At 37.5% G+C, this 23,735-nt stretch overlaps 1 protein-coding gene across 1 annotated transcript in view; it reads right to left on the bottom strand.

Annotated features, from left to right (window-relative positions):
- Nucleotides 1-23,735, bottom strand: part of Atp8a1 (ATPase phospholipid transporting 8A1) — a 222,484-nt gene that overhangs the window by 76,670 nt on the left and 122,079 nt on the right. Inside the window, exons 24-26 of the mRNA XM_010625163.1 lie at nucleotides 22,779-22,918; nucleotides 6,743-6,881; nucleotides 2,553-2,617 (exon numbers count right to left, since the gene is read on the bottom strand). Coding sequence (XP_010623465.1) covers nucleotides 2,553-2,617; nucleotides 6,743-6,881; nucleotides 22,779-22,918 — 344 coding nt within the window. The remainder of the gene's footprint in view (nucleotides 1-2,552; nucleotides 2,618-6,742; nucleotides 6,882-22,778; nucleotides 22,919-23,735) is intronic.

Raw genomic sequence — 23,735 nt, forward strand, 5'->3', positions numbered from 1 at the left:
ACCTTGTAGATGTTTATTAATTTTGAGTTATTGCTTTAGAAATCTCAAAAATAAAAATAAAGGCCACTGTCTTGGTGCATACATGGAAAATTTTTGGTATTTTACTTTTTTCCTTGAGGTTTCTATTTTCTTTACTTGATACTTAAATACTTAAAGGACATGTTTATAAAAGACTTGAAAAAAAATGATGGAACAGAATAAAATAAAAGAAGCAACGCTGCTACACTGTAGAAAAGGTGGAAAGCCTGAATCCAGATAAAAAGCATCCAATGTTAAATTAGCCATAGCCTGTCCTGCTTTGGCTTCAACATCACAGGTCTCATTTGATTTTTTTTCAGTATAAGAACAAACCACACATCCACACGTGACCCAAGTTACCGACAAAAAATAAGGAAGATGGGAATATTTCCACTGCAGTTTTCACAATGCCATGTCCCACTTCTGGGATATTTGATGGCTCTTTCTTCAGGGACCCCTTGGGTTAAGTCTCTGAATTTCCCTCATATCGTATCAGTGCCATTGTTCCCACTCCCTCTTACCTAACTCTTTTCCTGGTCCCTTGACTGCAATCCATGCCTCCCCACCTTTCCAAGGAGGGGAAGCTCACTTCTGTAAAATAGTTCCAACACAGCACATCTCCTGTGCACAAGCTGATGACGGGGCTTCCCTTCCTGTGCTGCAAGTCCTCCCACGTGGACCAGCACACCTGGCCCGCGACACCTTTCCGCTTTTAACTCTGTCATTTCTTTGTAGGTACCTTGCAAATATCGTGCTACTGTAAAACACGATTACAAAGCTTTATATATACAGATCATCTGCTAAGATAGAGTAATGAGAAAAGCGGAGTATAAAGCAGCGTGCTATTTCGTAACGAAGGGTATGCATGAGACACACACACCTCAGACACAGAATAGCTCTGGACAAGCACATACGGTTAGGGACCAGTGGCCATCCCTAGGGAGGTACCCGGGCAGCCCAGATACAAAGGTAGGAGACCCACTTTGTACCACCTGTACCTTGTCCCTTCTTGTAAGCTAAATATTAATGAGGTGCCTACATTTATTCAAATAAAAATACTAAAAAATTATGACCTTATATGCAAGTTCAATGTTCCTCTTTCAGGCCTTGAACTTATTTGCAAGAATTTTCTACTGCAAGTACTCCCCTTTACTCAGTTACTCATCTCTGTCTAACCAGATGCCACTTCCTTTATAAATACTTCTCTAAACCTCACAATATTTCCTTCAGGAACTATGTCTGACTTTACATACCTGTTTGGTACTGTTGCTTCTAGACATGTTACTTTACTTATTATGTGTAAGCTTTTAGAGGGCAGGGCTTACTCATAATTTTTCAGAAGATAATAACTTGGCTATATTTGTTCAAAATTAATACCACAGGAGTGGAAGATGGAGACAGCTGTAAGCTCTACGCATGCGCAGCGCACACTGTAATTGTTTAGTGGTGTTCTCAGGGCATGCTGAAAGAATGACAAGGATTTCCAGCTATTCACCAGAGGTTTTTGGTTTGTGTTTTCAGGATTAAAAATGCAAAAGTACTTGTTCAACCGGAAGCACTTACTTAATAATTTAAGGCATAAACAACTTATATAGTTGCAAAACCATTTACTCTTCTTTAACTAGTTGTTCAAAGATGTCACAGAAAGGGAAGTATATCAGAGGATTATTATGGGGATGAATGATCAAGAGACAGACATCATTGTGATTTAACATCTGAAGCCAAATAATTCTCAGACACTGCCCACACCAATCACTTCTTCACCACCCTTCTGTGCAGTTGGCCTCTCAGCGTCACCGACACCCGTAATTATCAGGTTTTTTTTCTGTTCTGCTCTTGGCTTCACAACGACTATTTCAAGCAGTGTATAATCATCACCTCTCCTGCTCTGTCTCCCACCTTCAATTACAAACAGTCACCCTAACTTTAAAGTATTTACAGGTCACTGACCTGTATTTATTTTGTTAAATTCTATTTTACCTCGTATTCCTAATAAATATTTATTCTCTCCCAAATATGACATCATAACCATGAAAAAGACATCCTAGGAATTTATATTTTTATCCCAGAAGTTAGGATATTAAAAAAAAACATAATAACAAAACAACAAGCCTTTCCTATTAAGAGTGATTTTTTTTTTGGTCTTAATAGTTTTCACAATTTTTAATGGAAGCAGAATATATATTAACACTGGAAGCTAAGCCAACATAAAATGCTCAATATATAAAACAAAACACTCAGAAAGGAACAAGTTGCAGCTCATCAGGAAACTCTGGACATAATGCTTAGTAAAGGAGACTTTCACGCTCTCAATATTAAGGAAATCATTTGATAATTTCTTTTAGCTAATACAAGTGCAAAGCTTGAATCAGTTTCATCAGTGCCGTTCAAAACGGTAGATTATGGTAAAGGAAAAAAATAGTGACAAAGTGTCTTTTAACTTCTGGAAAATATGTCCACAGCTATCTGGATATAAAATAAAATAATTCAGGATGATTAAGCTAAAAGAGGTTTTGAAAAACAGTTTTACTTACATCTAGGGAGCCTTCGTTTATAACAATCATTCCCATGTTCTTCTTCAAAAGTTTGCAGGAGTGTCCTGTGCACCAACATAGAGTAAATGAGCATAATTACTTTATCCAGAGAAATGAAGATGTTAAAGCAATAATATCATCAAAATGTGTGAAGCAAATTTTATCAGGAGTGATGGTGGTCATTCGTTTTCCAGGTCTACAGGAGGTTTAGAATGAAATCTTTTGCAAATGGAAAAGCAACCAAGAGATGGAGAGGAAGGGGAGGGGACATAAAAAGAATTAAGATGTGTTATGGACAGGTACCGACTCTGCCACAAGGAATATCATCGTCACGCACTGCAATTATACACAAAACTTAAGAAAAAAGGATGAGGAGAGCGAAATAAAGGCGCAAGATATGTCTTGGCAAAACTATCTGGAGGGTTCTTGGTTGTCAGAGGAAGGATATGATACAAACACGTGTAAATACCAAAGAGTTTCTCTGGTGTGAATAAACTGTCATAGTACGTAAGATCCTAATGAGATAATTGACGATGTGAAATGGGAAGAAAAGGGCTAAAGGTGTAGCGAAAGTGGGAAGGGTGGGGGAAAGGGAATAAGGGAAAAAATATGAGAAAATGAAAAAATGGAAATAAACTGTTTGTAAATGGGGAGGGGAGGAGGGGGTGAAAGGAGGGCAGGGACAAGGGGAAAAAATGAGAACCAAGACCTGTCATGTAGAGGTACAAGATCCCAATGATGAATGTAACTGTACTGTATTTCTAAAATGTACCAATAAACTAAATTAAAACAAACAAACAAAGGAATCCTCTGAGGCTGTCTTGATTAACAGCAATGAAACACATTAAGGGTCCTTGCCACCCTCAAAGCTGATAAACATATACGGACACCCTTCCTGATGACCAATATGGACAGCCAAGGTGGGTCAGTGGTTGTTTCTAGAGATGTGTGTGTGTGTGTGTGTGTGTGTGTGTGCGTGTGTGTAGGGGGGCAGGATTTCTACTGCTTGGATCCTATGATCCTTCACTATTCCCTGCCCTGAAAGGTCATGACATCCTCTCCTCTCCTTGTCTTCATTCTCTTGCTTTGTTGCACTCACTGCATGGCAAAAATCTCTCTTTTGTTCAATACAACTCTGCTTTTCTCTACCAGCTTGCTAAAGCTGAATATGGCTAGAGAAAAACCGGTGCGCCTGCTGACTGGACTGAAAAGCATAACCATCCATACTCCCTTCCTTTGTGATCCCACTGCTTCTCATGGCTTTAACCGTTATCTAAGTGTTTATCATTCTGGATTCCCTCTCTCTTTCTCTCTGTAAGAGATTTAACCCAGGGCCTCACCCTTAATAACCAGATGCTCTGCCACTGAATTATGTCACCTTCCCTAAGTGTTTACCACTCTGAGACTCATCTCCTGCTCAGATCCCTCTCCTAAACTCCAGATTTTCATAACCAACTACCTCCCTAACAGCTGATACCTGGGTAGGAAGTAAGCATTTCATACTCAGTCTATCCAAAAGCCAGGCTCCTGATCCCCCTCCCAGAAAACCTAGTATAATTCAGCCTTCCTCATCTTGGTTAATGGCACCTCAACCTTGCAGTTGTTAAGGCCAAAAGCCTTGGAGCTACCGGTGATTCCTTTTTTCCTCTTTTATCCTACATTAAATCTATTAAGTCAATCCTGTTGGGTTCAAGAAGAACCCAGCTACTTTTCACCCTTACACCTGGTCTCGGCCGCAGCACACCTCCCGGGATCAATGCAACCCACCCTCAGGCCCCCTTGCTCTTCACTGCCTTTACTTCAAGTCCTGTCTCAGCCTGGTAGCCAGAGTGACGTTTCCACGGGAGTCAGATCACGTCTTTCCTTTGCTGAGAATCATTCAATGCTTTCCCCGTTCGCTCAGAGTAAATGCAAAGTTTGCACAGGGCCAGTGCGGCCCACCCTGACTGGCTCTCACACTCCTGCGCATGTGCACTTTCTCTGCAACATAACATAGCTCTGCCCTTATCACCCTGTTATGAGCCCCTCTCCTCTTTCAGGTCACCCCTCAAATGTTACTTTCTCCACGAACTCTTCCTGACCACCTTATGGAAAACCGAATCCCTCTGCCCAGTGTTGATCCCCTATTTTATTTTATTTTTTTTAACAGCAATCATTGCCAGCAAATATACGCCACACTTTTCTCATTTGCTTTATCGTATGTTTCCCTAAAGGACGGAGATTTTGGTTTCTTTTGCTTCCTGCCGTATTCACGGCACTTACCTGGAATCTAGCTTTGGCGACACTACAGCCATTTGCTCCCTCCTTCTTAGGAATGAGCATGGTCTAAGATTCTAAAGGTTAAATGTTACCAGAAACCACCGTACCTCTTTCTCCATAGGAACATTAATAATGATTACAAATCCTACATCATTTATACTTCTGATTCCGTCTCCTTACACATCACTGCTCACTGCCACACGTTCTCCATTTGTAGTCTCATCATTTACCTGTGTGTTCAGGTCTCCCAACCCTAATGCATTCTGCATTTCACCATAATTCCCTTCTCATACATCTTCTTTCCATTTGGTTACTAACACTACTGATAACTTTTATGATCAAAATTAACAAATCGAGTAGCGTGTAAATTTAATGGCTTACAGTTTGTTTTAAAATCAAATTAATTTTTAAGATAATCACCCTCCTATGATTTCCCCCCTGCGTGTTAATAAATTTGTCATTTTTCTAAAATAAATTAACTTTCTATTAATATCAATTTACTATGCATTTGTAGCACAGTTTTATATTTACTAGTATTTATATATCCTGTAAGTACTTATAGGACACTTTAGGCTGACTTCTAACATTGTTTTAAAGGATTATTAGCTGAATTTATTTAAAGAATACTTAAAGTGACTTTGCAAAAATGTGGTTTCTTGTTGTAAACATTCCTAAAATGGTTTCTTCAATTTTGCGGGAAGTTTTTATACAACATACAGCCTGACTATCAGGCAGTTAAAGTTGTGCTCATGTTGTCTACTATTACCCAATGTAGAAGAGCAAATTTGGAACATTATTAGTGCTACAGGCTTGCAATACCAATTATGAACTTTGTTTTCAGTAAGATTTCTGTTATAGACTGAATTGTGTCTATCCCACCCTCAACTCCATATGCCAAGGCCCTCACCTGCGATGTGACACAGGGTCTTGAAGATGAGGTCATAAGGGTGGGGCCTGCTATCATCTGAATGCTTATGTCTCCCCCAAATTTGTGTGTTGATCTCTTATTACCAATGTGACATAACAGGAAGCAGAGGTTTTGGGAGGTGACTGGACACTGCTGTCACAGGATTTGTGCCTTTACAAAAGAGGCCTCAGGAACTGCCTTGTCCCATCTACCACAGAAGGACACAATTAGAAACTACCATCTGTGAACCAAAAAGCAGGTTCAATCAAAGACTTCAGCAAACATCAAATTTGCTGGTGCCTTGACCTTGGATTTCCCAGCTTCCCACTATCAGCCACAGGCTTATTTTGTTACACGGCACTAAGGGACTAAGACAGGGTCCTGATGCAATACGACTGGTACCCTAACAACAGTCTCCAGGAATGCATGCTCACAGAGGAAAGGCCATGTGAAGGCGTGGCAAGAAGGCAGCTGTCTTTAGCCAGGGCTCACCAGAAACAACTCTTCAAGAACTCTGACCTTGAATGTTTCATCTGTAGAAATATGAAAAAATAAATTTCTGTTGTTTAAGCTACCCAGTCTGTAATATTCTGTTATGCAGTCTAAATTAACTAATAGACACTCTTTCTGAAAACTGGAATTGACTCTAGGATGAATGAAAACGGGCAGCCTTTTTCCTTCCTCTGAAAAAAAACAACCTTTAATCATATGAACAAGAGTCAATACACACGTGCAGCGTCACAGGCCCTGTGTCCGAATTTTCAGACAACTGCAGAAATGTTAGCTACCTGCGCCACTTATGCATGAACTGTGTGGAGACAGGGATGCAAGGTGAGAGCCTGGCTGTACACAAAACCACTGCCACTCAAAGGGCACTGAGGGCATTAGTAAATAGATATGTTTGATAACATTATAAATCTAGAATCATGAAATATCAAACCTTAAAAAGCCTCAAATCCATCTATTAAAATCTATCAACCCATGAAGAAGCACAAAGAGCTAAAACTTGACTTAAGTGAATCACCAATGTTAATGGCAGTTTCTTGTTTGTCTCCTGTCAGGATCCAGATTTTGATGTCTGCTTTCATTAGAGTTTCTATGGTTTCAGGCACTTGATCTTGTAATTTATCCTCAATAGCTGTAGCTCCAAGTAGCTGAAGATTCTGGAGGAAATAAATGGTAAAATGTTTAAGAATAAACATCCAGATTCTTTAGGAACAAAAATATTGAAGTATGCATTTGTTTTAAAGTCAGAGACTTACTGATAATTCATTGATTTTGGTATAAATTCCTGCTATCCCACTACATTTTTTCTCTTGAGAATCCTTTACTTTCGTCCAGTATTTTTTTGTGTGAGTCTAGGCTCCCTAAAGCTATCTTACTTTATGTTTCCCCAAGCTAAAGAATGGATTAAATACACACACACACACACACACACACACACACACACACACAAAAGGGAGAAATAAAAAGTCAGTTAAAAGGGAGCAGGCAGCGACTAAGAAAAACATAATATAAAACAAAATAATAGAAGATTAGCACAGTGAAGAAGCAATCTTGTTGACCCTTTTAAAAAAAGGTAAGGATATATGCTAATACTATTAAGTTATACTTTAATGCTGTGTCAGAGAATGGATACACGTGAGACAATTATAAATAATGAGGCAGAGAGCAATAAACAAAGTGACAGCATTATTCTCTGTAGGAAAGAACATGAGGAGTCTTTTTCACACTGTTCCCCATTTGCAACGGAAGGTCAGAGTATCACAGCTCTGTTGCTCATTAGATAGTATCTTTTCCATAAGAATGAATCCACTCACTGAAGGGTATTAAAGTAGGTAGATATACTTAAAAACTGGCTCCTCTCTAACCCCTGCGAATGTTGGTATTTTGATTTTTTCCTAGATGACAAAATCTTAGCTAGATCTTTTGGATAACTTGCTGAGATTTCTCCATCAGTACTTATTACTTCACCTTGCACTTTTTGTTATGGAGATGGAATCTTTCCTTAAACACCATGAAGCAATCTCTGCATGCTTCATATTTTCTTTGTTCGCCTCTCTTATTCCCCACAGAACTAAAGAAAGTGGGGTTAGCTCTGGATTAGGATTTGGTTCAAGGGCCAGTTGTAGCTGGTTTGATCTTCTATCCAGACCATTAAAACTCTGTCATATCAGCAATAAGATGGTTTCACTTTCTTATCACTTGTGTTCACCACAGAAGCAGTTTTAACTTCCTTCAAGATCTCTTCTTCTGCATTCTAGCTGTTGCAAAGACTGAGCTTTTTAGTTTATCTTATCTTTAGATGTGTCTTCTCACTAAGCTTAATCATTTCTAGCTTTTGATTTAAAGTGAAAGACAAAAAACTTTTCCTTCCACATAAAACACTTAGAACCTGTGGGTTTATTAATATTGTTGGATCTCAGAGAAGAGGGAGGCCTGTGGAGGAGCGTGATGGAGAAATGGCTGGTGGGCAGGGCAGTCAGAATGCACTCAACAGCGAGCTGACTCTCTCATACAGGCATGGATCTTGGCCCACTAATATAGTTACAATAATAATATCCAAGATTGCTGACTACAGATTAGCATAAGAAATATAAAGATGAAATAGCTTGAAATATCCCAGGAAGGTAGCACACAGACATGAAATGAGAACACAGCGTAGGCAAGATGGCTACAATAGACTTGCTCTCCACACACCATCTTGGTCCAATAAGTGTGTGTGCGCGCGCGCGTGTGTGTGTGTGGTTTATATCTGTATTAGTAACAGAAACACCTGCATGTAATTATTAGAGAAATCTACTAATGTCAAGGTGAAGGTTTAGTTTTCCCTACAAAGCAGGACTGAAACAGGCAGTGGTGAACATTAGGTTTCTGGCTCAGTCATGTCTCACTCTCTCAGTGTCTCAGAATGGTTGCCACTGGTATAATTATAAACCATGTTGAGAGTGAGAATAAGGAGATAATACAAACTGGATCTGTCTCTTATCTGAAAAGCAAAAGTATTTCTGAAAGCTCTTGGCATGTTTCCCAACATGACCAGTCGGCCAGACTACGTCTCGTGTTACATGGCCACCCCTAACTATGAGCATTTAGCTTTCCCAGCCTCCACAGTGGAGAAGTCAGCGAAGGAGGAGAATGGGAATGAACATTAAATTAGACGGGAACAGTCTCTGCCACATGGGCATACAGATAGGCAGGCATAGGCTAGGTGTTTGTATGCATGTATCTATAGATCTATATGTATAGATTTTCCCATGCATCCCTCACTGCCTTGCCTAGTGAAAGCTGCCTCATCCTGTAAAGCCAAATTCAAAAGTTACTGCTTCTTTTTCTGCCTCTCTTCCTTTTGCTTGCTGTGCTGTGGACTGAACCCAGAACTGTGCGCACAATAGGCAAGTGTTCCAACATGGTGCTACAGACCTAGTTCTCCTGTACTTCTTAAAACAAAAATTTTCCCTCCTATTATGCTCAGAAAGAGGTTTCCTTATCTTTCTACATCTTAACTTACAATATAGGTTGAACAAACTTGAACATCTGAAAACCAGAATGTTCTAAAATTGCAAACATTTACAGCATGGACATGGCATCATAGTGGAAAATTCCAAACCTAACCTTCATGCGACAGGTGGTAGTAAAAACATAGGTACAATAAAATATGAATATTTATGATATTAAATTACCTTCAGGCTATATGAATAACGTGAATTTTGTGTTTAGACTTGGGTCCCATTCCTAAGGTATCTCATTATGTACAGAATAAAATCCAAAAATCTAACATAATTCATGAAACACTTCTGGTCCCAAGCATTTCAGATAAGGAATATTCAACTTGACTCAAGATTAGCTGTTTAAAATGTGTGACTCCAGTAAGTTCGCTAAAAAATAGGGACAAATATTGTTCATCTTCATTATCTCCATAGTACTGAGTCAGTATTCAGTATTATTTACTGAGTGAGATAATGACAACTGAGCAAAACCAAAATCTAAAATTCAAATATTATAAAATATTGCTGTAATCTAGGCCATTTTCTTTTCAATACATTCCAAATAATATGAACAGCTATTAGATACACTTGATGCATGACTTCTTAGTATATAATATATAAAACAGCAAGGGAAATTTCCTTCAGGAAGAGAGTATTATTTTATTACCTTTAATGGGAAACAGATTTGAAATCTATCATAACCTGATGTATAATTATCATCAAGAAGTTCAAGGAAAAAAAAGGAAGAACAGGTCAGCGTTAACTATATCAGTATCACAACGGCTGTATTTCAACATTTAGACAGTGGTCCCATCAGTTCTTTCAGCTACTTTCAGGATATTTGCAGTTACATCATTCTGGCTCACATCCCAGAGAGGATCAGGATGTAGCTGTGTTCGAATTTAAAGTATTGTATGGAAGGCATGATATGGTTTTATAATGATCATGGAACTAGTTTAGAAATTCAAACCCTCAAAATTTCCTAAACTAAAAAGAATTTTTAATAGTATATTTTACAAAACACTGGGGTAATTAGATAATATAAAAGGCAAAAAATATTTAGAAATACAAAAACATATCCATGTATTTTCTTACTCTAGGGGAGAAATGACTCAGAAAGTATATAGATATACCTTACTGTACACAAATTTATAAAAATAAAATGACTTTGCTAGACAGAGAATGTTGAAATTGTATTTAAAAGAAGGAAAGCATCTGATTTTTGTATAGGTAAAACCAAGCAAATAATATACATATAAAGGACCAAAGACACAGGGCCAACAAGGTATACAAAGAAAACTATTAAGCAGGTTAACAGAGAATGTGTTGGTGGCTATGATAACAGGAATTTCTAAAAAGTTCTGAATATTGAGCAAGGTCACAATGGGCCTACTTAATGCATATAAAGGAAGCACTGTGCTTCAAGAGTCACCTTATTTTTCTTTTATCCTAAGAGCTCTTTGAGAGCAGCACTTATTAATTTTAGTGGAAGGTCCTGTGGACTCCTTTCCTTTTAACCTAGTGTCATTTATTGTGAGATTACAATCTTGAGTGAGAGGCTGTTCTGCCTTTGGAAATTAATATCTTTAGCTACACAGAGATCATTAGGAAAAAAGATGTGAACTTTGCGTGCTTTTCCTGATCATAACATTCAGAGTGCTTGGGATGTAATCAATTTCATCCCAAATATGTATTACCTTACCCAGATGGCCACTAATGGGCACTATGGGAATCACAAACTCAGAAAGTGTTGAAACATGATAAAATTCCCATGGCATTTATGGAATTAAAAAAAAACCCAAACACCAATTTTACTTTCCAAATGTCACGAAGTCAAAAGTTACAAAGGTTTCAGGCTGATGACTCTCTGACACAATACAGATTTTGTTATCACTAAAAAATCATGAAATAATATTTATTCACCCAGTAAAGCCTCTGATAATATTCTGTTCTCTTTCAGAGGTTTCCAACATATGCAGAAAATACTTAAATGTAAAATTTCTACCTTAGGGAAGAGAAAAAATTTCACGTAGCATATAGTAAAACATCACAGAATTTATAAAATGTATTATGATAGATTTATAAATTGTGTTCCTTCTTCCAATACATGTGTACTTTGCAAAGTACCAGAACCTCAAAGTGATCTATATTTCCATATTAGCAAAAATTTTGTCAATGCAAAATACTTAAATGTAAAATTTCTACCTTAGGGAAGAGAAAAAATTTCACGTAGCATATAGTAAAACATCACAGAATTTATAAAATGTATTATGATAGATTTATAAATTGTGTTCCTTCTTCCAATACATGTGTACTTTGCAAAGTACCAGAACCTCAAAGTGATCTATATTTCCATATTAGCAAAAATTTTGTCAATGCGCATAAATCCCCAGCCTGATGATACCATATTTTTAAAAAGTTTGTGCTATGCTTCTAAATGATAAGAGCATAAGAAACTCATTCATTCAAGCTTCAGACTATCACATGGGCTATTAGGCAGGAGTTTCTTTAAAGACAAAGATAGATATTGGTATGAGAAATTTAGCTATTGGAGTAAAAAGTGGATAAATAGTGGTAACATATAGCAACTTTCATTTGAATGTGAAATAAAATTATGAAGGAAGTTTAAGAAGCAACTAACATCTCCTGGGCAGAGAAAAGATATGACATTGCTAATCATTTCACATTTTTTTTTTGCATTAATGACTTAAACGAGGTTGAAGAGAGGTATGACCAAACTTTGATGGTAAGAACAACATACTGGAATCAGGACATGTCCAAAGGAGCAAATGGGAAGTACAGCAGATAAAATGGAAGAGAGAACTCGTAAAATGACTAAGATAAGTCATGTATATGTGCCAGTTATTCAGGATGGATGTCAATAGCTATGAAAACATATACCAATTAAAAAAGTGATTTTTTTATTCAAATCACCAGGTTTTTCAACATTTGTCTCAGTTGTTCAGTCTTTGACAATACTTTCTTTCAGCTTCAGTCCTGAGCCATTCCTACTAGGGGTACCTATTTCTCTGTTTCCACATGCAAGCCCCAGTTTCCCACTTTGGAATTAGCTCCTTTACAAATACACAGAAATGTTCAAGCACATGCACACAATGAGTAGGTAGTTCTGGGAAAGATCCTGAGTATACAATAATGAGTTGCTTCTTTCACAGAATTTGCATTTAGGAAAGCATCATTAGATATTTTTTGGATTCCTCTTTGCCTTTTATGAGCGTTTGTTTCTTCTAAACTCTGCCAGCCTGGCTTTTATCAAGCCCTGAGTAATTAGTCACAGGGCCAGGAATCCAAAGTGGTCTTTTCCACATGTTAGCAGGTATCACACTCACTGGAGGGTCTCAGTAATACACTGCTAGGCCCCACAACCAGAATTTCTATTGAAAAGATTTCAGGTGGCCTTGGAATGTACAAGGTTATACTACTGGCTTGAGGATCTACGAGAACTGATCTTGTAGAGAAGCCTTGGCAAACTTTTCCTCCCTTTGTAAAAGGAGAGACAGTAAATACTTCAGGATTTTAGGTCATACATTCCCTGTTGCAACTGTTCCATTCTGTCACTGTAGCATAAACACAGCTAAAGATAGTCTGTAAGCAAATGGATCAAGCTGTGTTCCAATAAAACTTTATTTACAAAAATAGGCAGTGGTAGATTTGGCAGAGATTCCCGCCTCTGCATTTGGCTCCCTCTTGACTGACTGGTCTGGATACTCCTTAGGACAAATCCTACCCTTGTCTCTTACCTGGACTTGACCAGTCTTGGTCCCAGTTGTCTTTCCTCTCTTTGCAACCCCGAATTTCAGATGGATTATCAGAGAGAAAGAATCCTTCTTCGAACTAACCACACTACTATATGTGATATGCTACTCTGAAAATCATATACTGTATGTTATACACATGTGCTTTTATGTGCGCACAAGTGATAAACCTAAGAAACCCAGGAACTTAGTCTGTAACAGCTCAACACAAAACAAAACATTCTACCTATTATGAGTTAACATTTGACTTTGGGTCCTAAATGATGAATTAAGATTTAGCCAAACATGTTTGAGAAGTTACCATTAAGTTGTTACCAGAACAATAAAGGCAATGAGGTGTGGTAGGGAGGCAGATAAGGCTGGACTGGAAGTTGCAGTCTGTATAGTATAATCAGGGTTCCCAAGGCAAAGGGTATCTGCTGGGGAATGGTAAGGGGAGATAAAGACTTAGATTAATATTTCTAGTGGCCAATCTGGATGACGTAGGAAGAATGATGGCTTCAAGATGAGTTAAGAGGGTACTGTTGTCATTATCCTATTCAGCTTTAAAATGTGTTGGTCCTGGAATTTGGATGTGCTGTGGAATTCTCAGAGCCATTCTACAACACTGCTTCTCCCAGCCTGCTGGGCTTTCTGCTTTTCTGTATTCTGCTGAGCAGCATACTCTTTTTTTTTTTTCTTTCTTTCTTCGGTGATACTGGAAATTGCCAGGGCCTTCACACTGAGCTACAACTCAGCTCTTTATTTTTATAGTTTGTGGCAGGGTCTCAGTAATTTGCTATTATTGAGGTTGGGCTTCAACTTGTAGTTTTCCTTTCTCAATCTCCCAGAGTGCTGGGATTAGAGGTATGGGCCAACACACTGGCCAGCATTTACTCTTAATCTTCTTTTCTTCTGAGTATCTTTTAATATATGATATAGTTTTTTTATTTAAAAAATAACATGCTACCATATTTCCTTTCAGTGAGCTGGACTGCTTTGACAAAGATAAAGACCAAAAGCATTAAATTGGAATGGCTCATTGGCCTGTTCCTGAAGATATCACGCAACAGGTTGATTTTTCCATGTCCAAGACAAAGGTTTCAATTTAGTACTTTTTGAACCACAGAATTCACATTTGAACTCACAAGGCTGAGGTTTAGCAAATAAGGCCAGAATTCACACACCCAGCTGAAAGGCATCAGAATTTGAGAAGAAGAGGGTGTAGCTTGCAAAAACAACACATTCATCTTATCCAAGAAGACAGCAATACTCAGTGTGGAAAGTCTACCATGCAGTGCTTGTAAGGAGGAATCTATCATGCTGGGAGGGAGGAGCAAGTAATTAGAGATAAATTAGAAAATCTTAAAGACTCTATGAAGGTTCTAAAGGCAAACTAAGGGAAATCATTGAAAACATGATTTACCTTATTTTAGAAAAAACTAGAATATACTACATAAAGTATGTAAAGACTGTGCAATCACTAAATGGAGGAATCCCGAGTATGCCAATGTCTCCTCTTCCAAGTGCTGATCTAATGATCAAACCTGATTATATTTTATTTCTCAAGTCTCTTAATTATTTGCATATATTCTAGCTTTCTTCTAAAACAAGATGATAACATGACGAATGGGGTTAAAGCAGAGCTGTATTTAAATTCTTGCACTTCTAACCTTCACAGACTCATGTTCTGTAGCAAATAATACCAAGAATCAATTCCCACCACAGAAAGATAAACCTAATAATACCTGATTTAATAGGGTTGTTCTGGAGATAAAATTATGTCATTCACCTCAAACTTTTTTAGATTAGTTTATTAGGTAAAAATATTGACTATTTTACCTCTGATACAGCTGTATTTTCATATAACAGTTCTGTTAATATTAATAATGTGCACTATATAATATAATGCAAAAATTCATAAAAATGGGACAAAACAAGTGACACAGAATCTTTTAACACTTTCTTGCTTAGCCAAATGGATCACCTTGTGGAACCCTAATGAGGCTCCTGAACTAAGTAACCAGGGTAGAGGACTTGGACATTAATACACACTGAAAAGTAGCAGGTCGGATTAGTAGGTGAGCTGGCTAACTGTAAATGTTCAGAAGCAAACAGAAAAAACAAGTAACAACCAGAATTTTAACCGACAAAAATCACCAGTACATTGTGTAAAGTTTCATCTTGTTTTTAGTACAAATGAAAGTGATATTTGCATCTACTAAGAATAGATGTGGTAGTTTTATCTGCAAAAGCATTATTCCACTGTAATACAGAAGTTCCTGTGAAGTTGGCAGCTATAAATGTTCAAGAAACGTCCTGTTTTCCATTAAGTTTTATATTTCTCTAGGAATCTTCTAAATCATTTGCTGCCACATGTTGTAAAGGGCGCTGCATTGTTGTGTTTAGTCACACTGCGTGTAACAATGGCTGAAGTACATTACACCACATTCAGGCAGTCTTAAAACAACTGAAAAATGTCGATCATATTTGTGCAGGAGTAAAGGAAATATTGTGATCACTGTCTGACTGTCCTCTCTAAGTATCTTATCTCAGTGCGTGTAGGACTAAGCCTACCAGGAATTATATACATGTATATATACTTTTTGTTTGTTTGTTTTACAAAGTTTATTGCTTATCCATCACCACTAAAGCCAAGGCAGAAATTTTTCTGCCCTTCATACCCTAAGCCCCAGAACCCAGAACATAGCCTACCACTCACTAGTGCTCATTTCTTGTTGAATCTTTTTATGTTCTCACATTTACATGAAACTGTGAGGATTTTAAATAAATGAGCCTAAACTTTTAAAGAATGCATTCCATAAAATTATCAGCTCCTTTTAACATATCCCTAAATTAGTTCCTTAATGGCTACACATTTGATACAAAAGCCTCCAATGCATAGAAAACATGAACTATTTCAGTATCAGGGATCAGGCTCTCATTAAGCAACCACGTGCTAAGCTCCAGCTTCTGAATAATTTAATCAAATAATTCATTTATTCATCAAATATTTATTGAATGATTAACCCAGACCAGGCAGTCAAGTGTTGGAAATATGATAATGAATATGATAATTATGGTTGCTGCTCTCACAAAGCTTTAGTAGAGAATATATGTTAACTATAAATTACACAGTGTGTGTAAAACACAACATTGCTATCTGATCAAAGGAGAGCTGGAGGATGCTAAAATTAGAGCATTCTGGTTTCATTCGCCAGTTCTGAAATGATTCTCTGACCTGTAATCTATTTTTCAAAGAGTTTAACAGATAAAAGCACTGGGGAAGGTTTCCACTTTTAAATATGGTATTTCCCAATCTATACCTTATAATAAGAGAAAAATAATTTTACTTCCAGGAAAATACTACAATGATAAATCTATAGAGGTGTTATGTCTCACACTGTTTTCTATAATGCTCAAGATCAAGCATCAGCTTTCACAAACACAGAAGCTATTAGTAGATAATCTATGCAGTGCTAAAGATATAATTCCATTTTTCTATTGAGGCAATATAAAAGTTTTCAAAATTGTATTTACTATGACCTTAATATCTCAATCAATAGTTTAACTATAAAATAAGTAAGTAGGAGCAGAGCATTCTGTACTATCAATTTTCAAAGGAATCTAGCATATATGAATGAGGCAACAATATCTCTTAGAATCATGATAGAATAAAATTAAAATGACAGACCAAAGTAAGAAGGTGAGAAATTGAGAACCCATTGGTAATGAAACATTTATTTTGTTACCTATAATTCTTCCTGAGTAAATACAAATACATGAATTTTTAATTTGAGATTTAAAAAATCTTATTTTGTTTATTTATTTTTTTTGGCACCGGGGATTGAACTCGGGTCCTGTAATTTCAAGGCAGGCCACCGAACTGCTGAGCTAAATCCCCAGCCCCCAAAATCTTATTTTTAAAACTAGAGACCAGCGCTAGAAGTGGTTTCATAAGCTAAAATGATGACCTTAAACATCTTCACTGTCTTTCAAAAGAATGAGGTTAAGGAAGGCAAAAACAGGCCAAGCCAAGTTTGTCATCTGAAGAATGAGACAACTGTAAATTCTCTCAAGTGGTGACGAAGAGACACTAGGAAGTGTCACTGTCCACAGCACCCGTGGTGCAGCTGCGATGCTCCTTCTCTAAGTGGGTCAGGACGACGATGAGTGTCTGGGATGCTTCTAATCCTCCGTGTGCATGTTAACTATGTGTGCTTTTTATTCTTGAACAAGTCGGGCTTTCCTAGTTTTGTATATTATAACAGAAAAAAAAAGCGCCAGGGATTCCTGAAACAACTGATAGCATCAGAATTACTTTCTAAAAAAAACATTCTGAAAAGTTTACAGTACAAATGCAAATGCTGGAGTCCAAACAATCCAGTCTTTTAACAATGTGATAAGTACTTTGGATAAATCAGTTTAAAGGTCTCCAATCCTCTCCTCTAACAATGACAGTCAGGAGGGAAAATACTATCCGGAGGATGTCTGCAAACTTCCCACATTCTCTCCCCTGCAGGTGAGGGCAGCATATTTTAGTGCTCAGGTATACAGGGTAGAAAAGTAAGAAAGCACTGCACTGAAGCACAAATGTCAGCATCTCTTTTGGGATATTCTTGGCCTACTTGGACATTTTTCGCAGCTTATACTAGGAGTTATTATGCCCAAATAAGGCTTCAAATAAATTTTAAGAATGGAATTATAAATTTGAACAAATATTAGAAGGGTAAGTGAGAATGACAGACAGCAGGGATTAAAAACACAACTTTAATCATACTGTAAAATTTTCACTTATTTTGTAACCTATTAAAGTATTCCGATTTTACAGAAAGCTCTACAAATCTTTCAGACTTGGAATGTTTTTAATGTAATACTATCATTGCTGTGTCAATGGCACTTTCTATCATTAATTGAAACTATGTTCAGAAATGTCTTGTATGACACCACAATGACGTTCTGATCTTTTTGTGAAGCACATTTTCCTAAAAAGTCCACGAACAGATGTAACGTAATATGGTTTTCAAACAGCGCTCAGCAGAGTTCCAGCCTTGTGAAAAGCCCCTCACGGACCACCATGAGGGCAAGGTGGAGGCGGAGGGGACAGCTGGCTGGGGACCCCCGTACCCCTTCACTCTGTAACTAGAGCAGCTATGCTTTCATCAGTGATATGCATTATTGTTCTGGCAATGCTGTTCGGAAAATTTTTTACTTAAAAACTAGTCTCACAGTTTAAAAATTCACTGTCTTATATGCTAAGTCCAATAATGTGATCTACATAAAATTCCAAACACACACAAAAATAGATTGTAAAATCTACATGCTTCAAGTAGGTAAATAAAAAGCCCAACTGGACGAACCTTGGGACTGTAACAGCTAAATTTAAAGCCAGGGTGACACGCTCGCAGAACTGGTGGTCTGAAGGTTGAATCTTGCTTCTTGCCTCTCTTTAAACAAAATTTTTGGTAGTGTGGGGAATTGAGCACAGGGCCTTGCTTATGCTAGCAATGCTTTCTATCAGTAAGCTCCATTTCGGGCTGCAGGTTGGCTTTAATGGCAATAAACCATGGCTTCTACTGAACACTAACTAACCCCAGCTGATTCTAACAAAGAGCAGAAGTTCTGACCAACAGTACAATGATGTGGCTATGGCTCTCAAAATATTAAAAACCCTGCAGTCCTTAAAGGATCAGGGTTGGCAGAGACTTAAAAACAAAAAGAAAACAAAAACAAAACCAAAAACAAAACCCAGCTCAATTACCAAGAACCTTGGGTCATTCTGTCTTTTTTCCCTGTTAAAAAGACTTCTGCTTTAAGCTGGTACAATAATATTCTGAGGCTCATTTCAAAAGTTACCATCTGTCCAAAAGTTTCTTCCAGACTCAGGCTGCGGGTTGTTCTTCTGGGCTCTGCCAGGTCTCCTCATGGAAGGAATTTGTTCAGAACTGGGCAACTGGAAGCCAAGGCCCAGTCTTCCTCGTTTGTGCCCATAGCCCTGATATCTAGCATATTTCAGTTAATTAAATAAGCAAATTAAAGAAAACCTGGCTTTAGGAATAAAGAAGAATAAATAAACAGGTTCTTGTTTGGAGTAGGCCAGTATGAAAGGGGCTCAAGAGCTTCACCTTCCTGGGTCTTTGATTTCTCAAGAAAAGTAAGATTGCCTGCATCATAAAGTAAAGATGAATTAGTTATCAATTCCCCATTTCATTTATTTTTAAAAAGAGGCGGTCTTAAGGGAGGTTTCTGTATTTGTAAACTAAAAAATACATATACTTTCAATGGATTTCCACAATTTACCTTTCAACGTAACTCATGATTGCCACCTTCTGGCAAAATGGTTGAATATCTGTTTCAGTTAAAAGCTGAAAGTCATAGGGGTTTTTTTTGTTGTTGTTTGTTTGTTTGTTTTTTTGGTACCGGGGATTGAACTCGGGTCCTTGCGCTTGCAAGGCAGGCCACCGAAACGCTGAGCTAAATCACCGGGCCCCAAGTCATAGATTTTTAATCACAGAGTAATAATGGTAGGCACGTTAACTATTCAGCTCCAGAATCCTCTGTACTGTGCCTCAATTTAATACGCTCATACTCCACTTTCAAATACACTTTTAGTGTCTCTTGGTGTATATTAATTCAGCATCATTACCATGGGGGAAAGGCTACATCATATTAAGGCTGTGTAAATTAGGAGACAGGAAGAAGAAAATCATTTTCAAACAGGATAATATTTTTAAAAGTTTTTTAAAAGAGTAAGAAAAGCAAAACATTAAAAATGAATATCAATGGCGTGCATTAAGACACATGACTGGTTAGAGAGATTAAAAGAGATTTATGCTCATCAGCTCAGAGTACTTTATTTTACCAGATGATGTTTCAAAGACACAAGTACATATAAATATGTTAAAAAGTGGAGGGAATAGAGAGAGATACTGAAATTCAATAAGTCAATCGATAATCTCTGTGTAAGTGTATACCTCTAAAATTGTGGGTAGGTTGCAAAGTACTATGTATGATATCACACATCTTCTTGGAACTAAGCAGAATGGAAACTTAAGTTCAGTGATAAGGAGAAGTTATCTATTTGAATCTACATATGGTATGTATGACCTCTACCTACCTATATATGTAGATTTCTCCCCTGCAGAAAATATCACAGATGCACAGTGTGAGGTTTATAACATAAAGTGAGAAACTTCTTCCCACAACATGATCACAATGTATCGAAGAGACAGGAAGATGGCAAATGAAGTTATACGTGACAACTACATGATAGACACTGGACAAAAACAGATATATGGACCTATGCTGAGGAAGACGGCCTCTGTAGCAAATGGTGCTGGGAAAACTGCTAGATACATGCAGAGGGTTGAATCTAGACTTATACCTCACACTTCGTAATAAACTAAAATAAAAATGGATTAAATATATAGATGTTAAAACAGAAACAATCTTCTGGAAGAAAAACTAGGTAAAACTTTTGAAGACAGGCATAGACAAGGACTTTCCAAACAACTCCACCTGCACAGGAAATAACATCAAGAATCAACAAATGGGATCATAACAAATTAAAAAGTTTCTGCACAGCAAAGGGGACAATCAACAACGTAAAGCTAAAACCTACAGAATGGGATTTTTTTTGCCAGCTACACCTTGGGCAGGTTATAATATCTAGAATATACAAAGAACAACAATAACAACAACAAAAATAGATGGATGCCCCAAAATAAAAGACCCAATCTAAAAATGGGAAATTCAGATGAAGAGACACCTCTCAGAAGAAGTACAAATGAACAATAAATATATGAAAAAGTGTTCAACACTTCTCACCATTAGAGAAATGCAAACTGAAACAACACAGAGATTCCAACTTGCTCTGGAAAAGACAGTTGTCATTAAGTAATCAAATACACAATAACAAATGCTGGTGAGTCTGCAGGGGAAAAGAATTCTACACTGTCGGTGAAAATATAAGCTAGCACAAACACTATGGGAATCAGTATGGAGATTCCTTAAAACTAGAAATTCCACATGATCCGGCTATTCTTCTAGGTATCTTCGCAAAAGAGTTAAGATCATTAATTACAGGGACACATGCATATTCACATTTACAGTACCACAGTTCATAATAGCTAAAGCTTGGAAGTGGCCTATATGTCCATCAACACATGAATGGATAAAGAAAATGTGATATTTATACACAGTGGAGTACGACACTGCCACAAAGAGTTTAAGTTTGAATCATTTGTAGAAAAGTGGATGCACCTTAAGGCCATAATGTTAAGTGAACTAAATCAGACAGGAAGCTTAAAAATCACAGTTTCTTTTATGTGAGAAACTCAAAGTATAAATAAAGAGGAAGGTAAAATATAGATAATAGGAAAGGGAGACAAGATCTTTTGCAAAAGGGAAGGGGTGTCTTGACATCAAGGGAGCAGGGAGGGAAAGAAAGGGAATGAAAAAGAATTAAGATGAGTTATATACATGGATTCACTCCCTATAGTGAGTGTAATCATTCTGTACCATAAACATGTACCAATAAAAACAAAATTAAAAAAATTAGATGATACAAAAAGCCCCTTGCAGCTAGATGCATATAAAGTATCACATAAAGGGGATGGCACACACAGAGCAGGAGGGGAAACAGTCCCTGGAGGGATCTGTGGTACTAGCTTCCTTTCAAGACAGGAGGTAGAGGTTTCCTAGCCAGAGGAAGCAGGAACAAATGTCAGTCTTCATCTGCCTGCAAGCAAGATCAGGTGAACTGTAGCTCATCTACTTATTTGATTGTACTCTGTACAAACACAAGTATACTTGTAGGAATTGGGTAACTGGGGAGTTACTCAATGGAAAGTTCAAGGTTAGAGAGAAGGCACTTGAATGCTTCTGAGCATGAACATTGTAATAAGAGAAGCCTGATCCACTCTCTTTTGAGCTGTGTTATCTTGGTCAAATTACTTAACTTCTTTGTTGCCTTATCTCCTTGTCTGTAATTAGGGATAATCCACACCATAAGGAGATTAATTTAGTTAATAGAGGATAGTGCTACACCTGACACACAGTAAGTACTGTAACAAAATGTTTGCCATTGTTAGTTAATGAAGCAAGATGTCTTGCTATTGCTACAGCACCAAACACAGTACATATGCCACTTGACGGCTGAACAGCCTTGGTTTCTTTATCTGTAAAATGAGGATATTTATAAAAATGGCAGAAATGACAGAGGGATGTGGTGGCATATACTTAACAGTTGCAGTAGTTGGGAGGCAGGAGGATTACGAATTCAAAGCTAGTCTAGACTACACAAGGACACCCTGTCTCAAAACACAAAATACAACGAGACAAAACAAAACAACATACACACACACATACACGAAACAGAAATGATGAGGGACAGTGCTATATCAGTATAATAAATACAATGGCTGAGCTACTCATTTCCATACTGATTATTATTAGTCCCAGAGTCACCCAAGCTGTACCATGCGTTGTTTCATATTACGTGTTGTATACCCACGTTAAGTCTAAGTGCACATGTGTTCCATGTTCACAGGAATGCAGAACCCACGGAATACACCAGCCAGACTGGCCAAACCATGATCCACAATCTTAGCATGAAGATCTGTACACAGATGCCTAATTCCAGAGACTTCAGCAACATGTTAACTCACATTAAGATTATTAATGTTTAGGCAACCAGAGTTGAATCAATAGTAAAAATTGTGTCAAGATAGTTTTCTTTTTACTCCATGAGTCCCTTGAGCAAAGACTGGACCTTTGTGGAGACCACACTATCTGCAGATCAGAATAGCTGGCCACGTACCTTTTCAATGAGCTCATAGCTCTCCTCGAGTTTGAGGAGCCTGTTCTGCACAGATGTGGATGCTCGCTGGTAGACAGCTCGCCACTCCTGGAAGTCGCTCTCAGAAATCTCAGCCACAGCAAAACATAATGTCCTCAAACCTGCAAAATGCAGCACATATCTCTCAACATATCAAAGGTTTTATTCATAAGTCTGATGTTTCTATTATTTAGTTAACAAAAAGTCATCTTGAAAAGACTAATTCAATTTAAATACTCTGTTCAAGTCCAATTCAATTACAACAAAATTTTAGTATAAAATATCTATTAGTGCTCCCCTCGCTTTTAAAATTGGCACTTTGCTTCTAATTCTCAGTTCTTTCAACCCATTCCTGTACCCACTTAGTGATTTTGCAAAAATATTAATCTTACCAAGTGTTTCTTTTGCTTACATCTTCCAACTGTTCCCCAGGATGAGATCCAAAACCCCAAAGTATGGCTGAAACGTAGATCAACCTCAGAATGGCAAGGCATGGTCATCTTTTTCCACTCCCTTTTACTGTTTGCCTTGTAGCTACTGTAAAACTAGGTACTTAAAATTATCTTTTTTATTTGGTACTGGGGATCGAACTCAGGACATTGCACTTGTGAGGGAGGTGGCAGAATCACTGAGCTAAATCCTCATCTAAAATCATCTTTTTGAAGTACCGTCCTCTTAATCAGACTCTACAGATAAAACTCCCCCAAATATTCCTGTGTGAGTACAGTGTTTGACATGGTTTTTCTTGTGGGTCTCCTCTATTAAATTAAAGCTCCTGAAATTAGGGACACAGAGTTCTCCTTATTATTATAAATTTGTGGTAAAAAGTTAAATATAGTCAAAAGATAGCAGTAGAAAAGAGTAGTCCTCAATCATTCTGTGGGAAAAGTGTCAAAGCTGATCTCTGAGGTGACCTAACCCCTCACCCCCACGTGCTCA

The sequence above is a fragment of the Fukomys damarensis genome, unplaced genomic scaffold (assembly GCF_012274545.1).
Source record: "Fukomys damarensis isolate Sample0158 unplaced genomic scaffold, DMR_v1.0_HiC HiC_scaffold_35, whole genome shotgun sequence".
NCBI lineage: Eukaryota > Metazoa > Chordata > Mammalia > Rodentia > Bathyergidae > Fukomys > Fukomys damarensis.